General features: G+C 45.4%; 1 protein-coding gene across 3 annotated transcripts in view; it reads left to right on the top strand.

The window, feature by feature from the left end:
* The first annotated feature begins 595 nt into the window (after nt 1-595).
* The window catches only part of LRP6 (LDL receptor related protein 6), a 128326-nt gene continuing 118106 nt past the window's right edge, over nt 596-10815 (top strand). For 2 of the 3 annotated variants that reach the window (XM_055807433.1, XM_055807434.1), the window contains exon 1: nt 596-1125. In XM_055807433.1, the coding sequence (XP_055663408.1) occupies nt 1071-1125 (55 nt within the window). In that variant the 5' untranslated portion in view covers nt 596-1070. The remainder of the gene's footprint in view (nt 1126-10815) is intronic. The other variant, XM_055807432.1, reaches the window with a different exon arrangement.

Here is a 10815-nt window from a genome sequence, read left to right as displayed (position 1 = left end):
CCCCAGGTTTGCTCCTATTCCAGCCGGCAGGGCAGCGCAGGCCGGCAGGTATTTAAAAGCCACCGTGACCCCGCAGCTGACCTACGCGCCGGGCCCTGGGGAAGGGCCAAGGGGCCGCCGCAGCCTTCCCTGGGGGCACCAGCGCGGCCTTCCCGACAGCGGGTGGGCAGCGCTGGCAGCTGGAGGCCCTAAAGGGCACCGAAGTGCCCCACGCCACCCAGCCAAGCCGCAGGCACCTCTCCCCCGCCGAGAGACCGGCCGCCGCCTTTGTGCCGCCGCTCCTGCTCTGTGGCAGAAAGTAGCGCCGCCCCTCCCGGCCCGGTGTTGCTCCGCAGACCGCATCGCACGCGGCGGAGGGGGCGAGCGGAGGAAAGTAGTCCCGCTGGAATGCGACAGGGGCGGCCGCCCCGCGCGGCGTCCCCTCACCCTGTCCACGGGCGGGCACCGCGGGGGGTGCTGCGGGGAACCTGCCCGCCCCGCAGCCAGCGCCGGGCCCCGCCGGGCTTTTGTCACCCGCCGGGCGGCCGGGCGTGTGTGTGCGTGTGTGTGAGGCTGCCCGCGTGAGAGCGAGGCTGCGCGCGCGCGCGCGCCCCCGTGCGCGCGGCCTCCCCCGCCCCTCCGCCCGCCCGCTCCCTCCCTGACGGGAGAGGTGCCGGGGGGGCGGGCGCTGCTCCGGGAGCCGGGAGCCGTCCGGGCGCGGCGCGGGGCGGGGAGGCGGAGGCGAGGCCGGGCCGGGGGAGGAGGAGGAGGAGAACTGTATCCCTGCGCCTGTGCGCGCCCGGCGGAGGCGGAGGCCGGCCAGGCGAGCGGAGGGGTGGATGGGGGAACGACAGCGGCGGTTGCGGTGAGGCGGCGGCGGCCGGCATGGAGGGCAGCGCCTGCTTCCGTGGCGGCGCGGCGGGGCAAGTGGCCTGCTAGGGACCGGCGAGGGGGGAATCTCCGCGGCCGCCCTTCCCCGCCTCCCCCACCTTCCCCGCCACCTCCCCGCCCGCCTGGAAGCATGAACTGGCAGCGGAGGTGCTGCTCCTCGCCGCCGCCTCCCCGCCGGTGAGAGCGAGGAGGGAAGGAAGATGGGGGCTGTCCTGCGCAGCCTACTTGCCTGCAGTTTTTGTTCCCTGATGAGAGGTGAGCGGGGGGGCAGGGGGAAAAGTTGCAGGGCTGGTGGCGAGGGGCCATGTTTGGGCGTGCGGGAGGGGAGAGGCCTGGCTGCCGGCGGGGCGCGGGGCCCGGCGCGGGGGCAGCGCTCCCTCCCCGCCGCCGCCGCGGCCTCCCCGGCTCCCGGGCAACTTCCCCGGCGGCCCGCGCCGCGCTTGGGAGCACCCGCCCCGCCGGCCGCTTCTTTCGCCGCCCCATTGTTGTTTTCAAGTTGTTGGGTTTTTTCCTTAAAAACAAAAAAAGCCCCCAAACGCAGCGCACGCCCTCCGTCTCACCCCTCCGCGGGCGGCAGGCAGCGCGGGGGCAGCGGCTCGGCCACGCCAGTGTCAGGCTGATAGGGCTGCTGCTGTCGCCAGGCTCCTCTCGCCTCCCCCCCCCCTGCCGAGGCTGGGGTCTCATCCTGCCAGGGCGGGGGGGGAGCGCGGAGGAGCCTCCCGCCTTGGGGGGGGGGGGCGGGGGCGCCCTTCGAAAGTACCCGGGAACTGGTGCTTCGCCCCCTGCGCAGCCGAGTTGGCGAGGAGAGGAACGAAGGCGCCTCTCAGCTGTGTTGGCTCTGCGCTGGGACTTGGGAGAAGTTTGTGTTTCACTGGTGCACTGCCACGGATGTGTATGCAGCTTTACATCAGCGGTCGAGTGCCTTACAAGGGGATGTCACTTAAAGCAGCTGAGTTTTTTTTTTATTCCACTTCCCCTCTCCAACAAAATTTCTTGTCTTACAGAGCACAATTGGTAAGAAAACTGAGGACTTTTTTTGTTTTAATGCTGTAAACTTCACGACAGTAGCAATTGCTCTTGTGTTCAGACTTCCTGGGAAGAAATAACCTGTGGTGTTTGCACCCATCATTTTGCTGTTTGCTTGTATTTTTTCATACTAGATGGGGGAAGAGGTTAACTGCTAACAGTTAATCACACTTCGATTTAGAAAATTCATCAGTGCTAGTGCATTTTGATGAAAGCTAGACTAAAGGTGGTTTAGGTTGAAGTTAACTGCTCACTCTCCAGTTGCTCAATACTCTGGAAAACAAAAATTCTCCTTTCCCCCATACCCTTTTTTTTTTTTTCTCCTGTGCATCTGTTTGCCATATTGTATCCTGTTTGCAAAGATACAAATATACTTATTTAAATGGGCTGTGTAACATTTTGGACTCGTGGCGGTTAAGCCTCATTTTTCAATAGTTAAGTTAGGTGTGGAGTATAGACAGAAACTGTTTCCTGATTACTTCGTTTTATTAAGTAATGATCATACCTGTTCTTAATAAAACATTTGTTTGGCTCTAACTTGCTGTTCAGCCTAGTTCAAGATGACAGCACATAAATTGCTGTCATATGTAATGTCACATAATATTGTCACTGTAATTTCTTCAATTAATCTTGAAATAGTGACGTATACTTTGGCAAATTTTTGTATACTTGATGGTGCTTAATAAGACACTTTCAGGAAACGTTCAGTGATTTATAAATCATCCAGACTGTCATTTCTTTTGTTGTCTCTCGTCTTTGTCTATTGCCAAGGACATTTGTATCCAAACAGCATTTTTGGTTTTTCTGTGTTCATGGACTCCTGCTGTTTGATCACCTACCTGAAGTCGTAATCTTCTGTTTGTGACACAACAGTAATCTTCCTACTGGCTAATTGTTACCTTAGATGGAGATAAACAGCAGGAACAGCTGAACTCTGAAGAAACAAAAATCAAATTTTAATGCATGCGTCCTCCCTAATAAACAACATCTGTGAAAGTAGAATTGGTTTGAATAAGATGCGTTGAGTTCAGAAGAGGTGTCAGCAGTTCCTTAATGAGGCAGAGGCAGTGCCAGCATGAGTATGAATAAGTTTATACATGAAAGTAGAGGTGAAGTTATGAAGTTCAGTATTTGGTTTGTGAATTTAGTGCATGAAGGATGCCAAGCCAGCAGTGCTGGAGACTGAAACTCACAAAAGATGTTATAGTGTATATTTGTGGATTGCAGCATTCTCTTTGCTTACAGAACTAGCCTTCCTGTTCTTGTTGACTTTAAAAAAGCAAATGGACAGAGGTTTATGACAACTGAACTGCGATCGTTAGTCTGAGGAAACTGTGGTAGACTTGTTTACTTGTTCTGGAAAGGAATAAAATTGGTAACCTGGAAGCACAGTGCCCTGTAAGCTACTAAGGACTCGAAGAAATACCAGGTTGATACTAGCCAGAAATGGATGCATAGGGTAGTGCACCTGTCTTTCAAAGTCGTCCAAGGACTGTGATAAGCCAGATCCTACTAATGTTTTCAGGGCAGGTATCTGGATTTTTAAGAGGCATGAGGTTACTGTCAGAAAAGCTTGCTGTGGAAGTTCTGCGGTTTGGGGTTGATTTTTTTTATTATTATTATTATTTTTATTTTTTTTTCTCCCTTCCATATTCTGGCTGATGGAAGAAAGGGGTCGTCACATTCCTTGATCCTCATCACAGTCCAGTCTCTGTTCTCCTCTCTCTGTCCCTGGTTTGATTTGAGGGATTGGGCTTCCTCCTCTCTGACCATCAACAGTGCTTCTTGGAGCTGCTCCCTGAGGGTATATGTGGAGGAGTGAGTTAAAGCTGCTTCATGGTAGCTTTGCTGTATTCTTCATGACAGCTGTGAAACCAAGCAGGATCTTGTTAGATAATTGACAGTTGCAAAGAGGCAGTAGCAGTGGCAACACATCTGTCGGGGAGCTACAGATAAGTGTGAAACTGAGGTTTTAACTTTTTAGTTAAGTGATAAAGAGAGTTCTTCCTCTGCAAGTATTCATGGCTTACTTTTCTTTCAGAAATAACTCTCCAGTCAGCATGCAATTACTGCTTTGTTTGGTTTTTAAGTGCTGATCATGCTAACAGTGCATAAAGCTATTGTTTGGCTAGGAATCCTATAAATTATGTTTGTACACGTACTGAATGTGGCAGTCCTCTGTGCTTAAGGTCAGTTAGTGAAGAAATGAAAATGGCTTTGGTAATGGGCATTTTAAAACTGCTGCTCCCCTCTTATGCATTCAGAAGAGGGTTTGTTTTAATCTGTTATTGCTTTAATGTTGTTACTGCTTTAATTGGTTTTAATCTATTGTTACTTGCTTTGATAAAGAGATCATCTTTGCTTTTTGTATCTTTTTAGATAGACTCATTTGCACATAGTTTAGAAGAGCTTAATGTTCAAGACTTGCTAAGCTGTGACTGGAGCTGTTTGCAGGTATTTTTCTACTAGAAGTCAGAGAAGGGGACAATGAAGGGGACAACGAACAGGTTTTTACTGCTTAAGTGCTCAGGTTGGAGAATAAGGAACTTCCAGCTGGAGTTATGTTTTTGCCTTCAGGCAAAAAGGGTCTCTTCACCTAGGACTGTACAATGCTTAAGTTTTGACAATGAGAATTGGAAATGTCTGTCTTTTTTGTAATCATCATGGTCTCTTTCTTCACCCAAGCTTGAATTAACTGTATTCTACTCATGTTTTTTCATTGTAAGGTTCCTCAGAAATCAGTGTGCCTTTGTCTGCCGTTATTTCCAATGCATTTTCCTTTTTCATCTCTCTATAGAACAATCTAAAATTAGTGTGATCTAAGGTGTTACAACATCCACCATTACTTTAATAGTTTTTGCAATTGCATCTCTGTGATACAGTTCACTTATCATCATATTGCTTTAGCTTTTCTTTCTGAAAAATTAGGACTTAGAAAGTTTGATGGAATTTTTCATAGGTCTTGGAGGTAAGGTGAAGTAGGGGTTTTGGCCAAGTGCGATGAAGATATGGGGAAGTTCTGGGTATATGGGTAAAGATGTGTGTATATCTCGTTAGAGGTGTATGCAAATGATGGGCTTCTTGTATCCTTGAGTGGGAGTTATACAGATTTATTTGGGTGAAAAGCTTTGTTCATTTTTCAAACCAATACTGGTTAGAGGGGCATTAACCATATCTCATGTTTCCTTTTTCACTGGTGAATTGATTACCTCTGTATTACCTGAGTTTATAGGTGAGGAATTTGGCTGAAAGCTGTAGAATGGGTAGAGGTGTTTCTTTTGGTTTTTGGTTTTCTTTTTTTCTTCCCCCCCCCCCCCCCCCCCCCCCAATAGGTCAGGATCTGGAGCATAGGAATGTTTTAACTGTCTGTCTTTGGGAGCTGGAGAAATCTGATTCCTTTGGACATCTGTAATCCACCTTTATGATGATGTCGCATCTCAGAAATGCCAGCTTCAAAAATATCTGCTGTAGTGCACGTAATATGGGATTTACTTTTTAGTTCAAATCAAGTAGAGCAAAGATAATATTTATTTTATTTTTCCTTCTGAGGGAGTGGGGTAGGGGAAGAAAACAGGGAGAAACAGGTCTCAGTTTCTGATCTGTCACCATTCATCTCTGGCAGCCAGTCTGCAGACTTAAACACTATATTCTTTATCCCCAGCATATTTAACCTCATTAATTTCCTGTGAAGTGCTAAATACTTGGATTGCCTTGCTAGTAGCTTCTTCAAAAGAGTCCACTTCCTTGTACTATAGGGAGGGGTACGTGTTATTGTTGCATGGCACCAGAAAAGCTTTGTTTCATGCTCCTGCTTCTGGCCGAGCCAGTGGCTCTGACGTGCTCGGCTCTTCTCCCAGTTCTGCTGGGGAACCCTCACACTTCAGCCTGCTCACCTGAGAGAGATTTGTTTAATGAACTATATGTGGCTGGTGAAATTCTTTGCTGCCACCCACTTCTTTGATGGCACATGGGGGCCATTTGTACTTTGAAGGTAGTTGTTGCCAGTGAAGTAGAATTTACATTACTAAGGAATTTCCCACAGGTGGACGTTCACCAGTAACTAATACTAGTTTCTTAGAAGGACGTGGGGGGTGCAGCTGTTTTGCAGGCTGCAGGGATGGTCTGTTCACGTTCATATAAATGAGTTGGCATTGCTTGCTTAAAAGGTGAGTCCTTGAACCTGAATGCTATGGCTCACCAAGGGGGACTATTGGTGTGTGGAGGTGAGGTTTAGGATGAGCATGCAGCGAGTACTTCACTTCTTCTGTGACAAGTGCTTTGTAGTGATGGCTTTTCCAGAGGGTAACTGCTGTTGGTGAAAGAAATACGTTCTCTAATAATAACCTTTATTTCTTCAACTTATACCTCACTTGCATATTTTCAGAGTATATATCACTTGCAGAGTTACAGGGCACACAGTACTCTAAACAAAGAAGCTGTGTTCTTTTGTGGTAATTGTCCAAGGCTTGGAAGGGGAAAGCATTGCATCTCTAATGGGTTGTACATAAATGCTGGGTATCAACACCATAAACATTAAGTAACTTTCCTATTTATATATCTGGCAGGCAAGCTGACATAGAGAACCTTCCATTAAGGTCTCTATGCGTTCTTGTAGTTTATAAATATTTATGGCAAGGGATTGACAGTGTGAACAGGCTTGATATTTGCTCCCTGTGGACAGAACTTTATTTGAACACAGTGATAGTGTTTGCAAGTAGAAATGAGCTTGTCATTGTTTCTCCTTTTTGAAATGTTCTCCTGCAAAACAGTTATGAAAATAGGGTGGGGTTTTTGTCTCCTTGTGACTATCTTGCTAGAGACCTTTCTGTTTCAATGTAATTGGCACAGCCCCCACCAATTTTGAAATAGTCAAACCTACCAGTCTATGAATAGAATGGGAATACTGTAATACTTTTTTCCATTTGATTTATATATACTTTTAAGAACATACCATTCAAAGTGCAGGTTAAAAGAAGCAATGGTTTAGTTAGCAATACTTAGTTTCCTTTGCAAAATGTTATAAACTATTTGGAGAAAGAGGCATGTCAGTTTAAAAGTTGGAATGCTTTTTGAGCTTCATTATTTGTACAGAGAGAACAATAAGGAAATGTTTTTAATATAAACAGACATGGAAAATGGCAACATTTTTTTTAGTATCTTGTTACAGGATCACATTACCTAAATAGAATTACTCCCTCATGTTATAATCAATGTGGCAGAAATGGGAATATAGTTTTGATTCTGTTTGAGGGGCATGTGTGAGCTCTTGATGTCAGATTTGAAAAGTAATATATTTGAGACAGAAAATCTTAGTCAACTAGCTGTATAATTTTTCTTCATCAGAAATTGTTTTCCTTGTTTATGATGCTGTAATGTAATTTTCTCCTTTATATTCTTCCTCTTACTCTTTTTCCCTCCCCTGCAATCTGTTCAGAGAGGAAAAACATAGTTTGTATGTTTGGTTTGTGGTGTTTTTTTTTTTTTTTTTTTGTAAACTCTTTATGCCTCCAGAACTCCTCAATAATAAGCATTCTCCTCTGTCCCTTGTCAGTGAGTTCAGGCTTCTAGAAGGTGGCTGATGTGTTTGCTTGAATTCTGGAAGTTATGGGCCTGTGGAAGGTGATAGAAATGTAAAGTGCTGTAGCATTGTAGATTCTTTTTTTCCCTTCATTGTTCTGTAAAAGCAGTGAATAAAGCTCTTGCTTGTAGCCCTAGTGTGAATTACAATGTGGTAATTAAAATGTTAACACCTTGGAAATCCAAGAGTCCTCTTGTCCACACATAGATTAATAGAGTAGACTATTAAGAATAACAGAAAAGTAGGAATTTGTAAACTTTGTAGTGACTCTTATGTCCATTTGGAAAATGCACTGGTGTTCTAATAACTCAGAAACTGAACTGAGGCTCAACAGTTAGCCTTTACCCTGTAGGTAATGGTAAAATTAGTAAGTAAAATAATTCCAAGTTGGATGGGTTTGTGTTTATGGGTTTCTTTTCCTTTGAATTACCAGAAATAAGTCCTATTCAACATGAAAAAGACAATATTGTTCACCTTTTTCAAGGGATCCTGCATGTGTATGTATGTTTTGGTTTGTTTTTTTTTTCATGTGTCACTGCATCTAAGGTAAGCCTGTTGAAGAGTTGATGTTAGTAGTGCTGGAATGTGAGTGGCTTTGAGAGTTAAAAAAAAAATAAATCACTTTGGTCCAACTTTGTATCCAAAACAAACAAATGTGCAGTAATTTTCAAAATTCTTGGAAGTATGTGCACATCCTTCCTTACTCTTTTAAAAACAGTCCCTAACTATTTGTTTGAACTGGAATTGTTATTTATTAAATTAATATTTAAATATTAATTTAGTAGGAAACTTGATAGTCTTAAGAATTTGACTGGTCAAAGTGTAATTTTGGTTTGAGAGCTTTTTTTCCTTTGGCAGATGTTTTAAACTTGCACTGTGAGTATTTTATTTCAATTTTCTTATAAAACTATTTTCTAGTTCAGTGTGAATCCTTCATATTTTTGTGAAATTGTTGATGTTGTCTTGTCTTGAAGAAAGTATTTTAGCTGCATGAGAAACAAAGTCTGAAGTTGTTTGGAAAAAGTTGTAGAGATATGGGGCTTTTTATTCTTGATACTTGTTGTGATGGATGAACTGACAAAGATGCCATTCACCCAGTGTGATCTGGGAAGTATGCCACAAAGAAATCATGGGGTAACTGATACGTTGGTTGTTGAAGAACTGTAGAGAGGTGGGGATGAATATGACAAGCCTTTGTGGTAGTACTGCTGCTCCCCCTGCCCCTACCCACTGTCCTAGCTGAGGACAGTCACTTACTTTTGTGGTGTACTCATCGGTGCTGGCAACTTTTTCTTTTTTTATGGGTCATTCTGTCCAAAAGTTGGGGTCTGTTGTGCTAAATTCTGTTATCATGCTTTACAGCAGCTTCCTGATAGTGCTTCAAAAATCTAAACAAAAAAACCCCAACCACAGAACAGAATAAATAAATAAGTTGGGTTGGTGTTTTTTTTACCTGATTAGACTAACTGACACGCTTCAAGAAATATTTATCGTTTAGGCTAAGCATGCCAACTTGGATAAATTGTTGAAAAAGTAATCTAAGGGTAGCTCAGCATCTATGATCTTCTTGCCAATGTGGAAAAAGGCTTTGTTTGAAGGTAAACCAGTGTGCTTTGCTCAGGGTGTGGATTTTTTGGACTACATGGAACTATTAGCAATCTTGGTGAGACCTGTTGGCTGGGGCTATTCCTACATGGTATCTGCCAGTATAACTAGGGTCCTTCAGCTATGGAAGCAAGTGAGCTGGCAGGAGTGATTGAGGCCAAGCACTCCCAGGCTGCTGACTGGATGTGCACCCCTAAATACATGTGATGTCAAGGCTGGAACACATAGTGAGCTGTGATTGCTCCATAGTTGCAACAAACTTTGGAGCATTCCCATCAGCCTGCCGGGGTGTGCAAGGTCTGTCTTGCAGCCTTTACCCTTCCTAGGCTTTGGAAAACGGTCTGCCTTGGTCTCAGCATCAAGTCTTATGTCTCAGTTCTCTAATTCAGTGGAGGAACTTAAGCAATGCACAGTCTTTCAGCAGCTTCATGAGGGATATGATAGAACCTTTTGGTTTGTTTTCTAACTGTTAGAAGTGCTGTAGGGAGTGATGATGCCAGAAGGTGTGAAGGGTAGTGTTATATTTTAGTGTGATCAGGTCACTGTATCTGTCATCGTACTGGCTTCACATTTGGATTGCAAAATATCATCCCTATTTAGATATAGGACCCAGCTGGTGCAGTATAGAATCATGGAATGGTTTGGGTTGGAAGGGACCTCAAAGTTACCTAGTTACATCCCCCTTGCCATTGGCAGGGACACCGCCCACTAGACCAGGTTGCTCAAAGCCCCATCCAGCCTGGCCTTGAACACTTCCAGGGATGGGGCATCCACAGTTCCTCTGGGCAACCCATTCCAGTGCCTCACCATCCTCACAGTAAAGAATTTCTTCCTAATATCTAATCTAAATCTGCCCTCTTTCTGTTTAAAGCCATTCCCTCATGTCCTGTCACTACATGGCCTTGTAAAAAGTCCCTCTCCCGCCGTTTTGTAGGTCCCCTTTAGGTACTGGAAGGCCACTGTAAGGTCTCCCCGGAGCCTTCTTTTCTCCAAGCTGAACAACTCCCAACTCTCTCAGCCTGTCTTCACAGTATAGGTGTTCCAGCCCTCTGGTCATCTTCGTGGTCCTTTTCTGGACTTGTTCCAACAGGTCCCTGTCCATCTGATGTTGTGAGCCCTGGAGCTGGATGCCGCACTCCAGGTGGTGCCTCACAAGAGCAGAGCAGAGGGGGAGAGTCACTTCCCTCGACCTGCTGGCCATGCTTCTGTTGATGCAGCCCAGGATACAGTTGCCTTTCTGGGTCGCAAGTGCATGTTGTTGGGCCGTGTTGAGACCTTTTCGTCCAGTATTTCTTTTTCTATATGAGTGAATGTCAGAAACATACCTTGTAGACAGGAGGCGCTTTGCAGCATATTAACGCATATTAACTTTTTTCATTTAATGGATTGTGTTGATTTAAACATGAGTGTTTCCAGCAGAACTAAGGGAGCATTGTCAGTGTGCGTGAAACTGTTATGATTTCATCTGCAGTGCTGTGTGTTACTCTATTTGAGAAACTGGGAGAGTGTCGAAGGAAGGTTGTGAGGCCACCTGAGGAAATGGGAAGTGTAGTGTTGAGGTTCTGCAGGCTTTAATATGGATCATGGTACTACTTGGTCATGCATCCCTAGGAGCCTTCCTGCTTTCCAGAGTGTGCTGCTGGCCCAGCAAAGTGTACTGTGCTGCTGCCAGGTCACCTTTATTTTCTTGCCACTTTGTGACTCCCTTTCATAAGCAGGAGGGTAATGGAGGAAGG

This window comes from Falco peregrinus, chromosome 6 (assembly GCF_023634155.1).
Source record: "Falco peregrinus isolate bFalPer1 chromosome 6, bFalPer1.pri, whole genome shotgun sequence".
In the NCBI taxonomy this organism is placed as follows: Eukaryota; Metazoa; Chordata; class Aves; order Falconiformes; family Falconidae; genus Falco; species Falco peregrinus.
The sequence above is the reverse complement of the archived record's forward strand: the minus strand, read 5'-3'. Positions and strand labels throughout refer to the sequence as shown.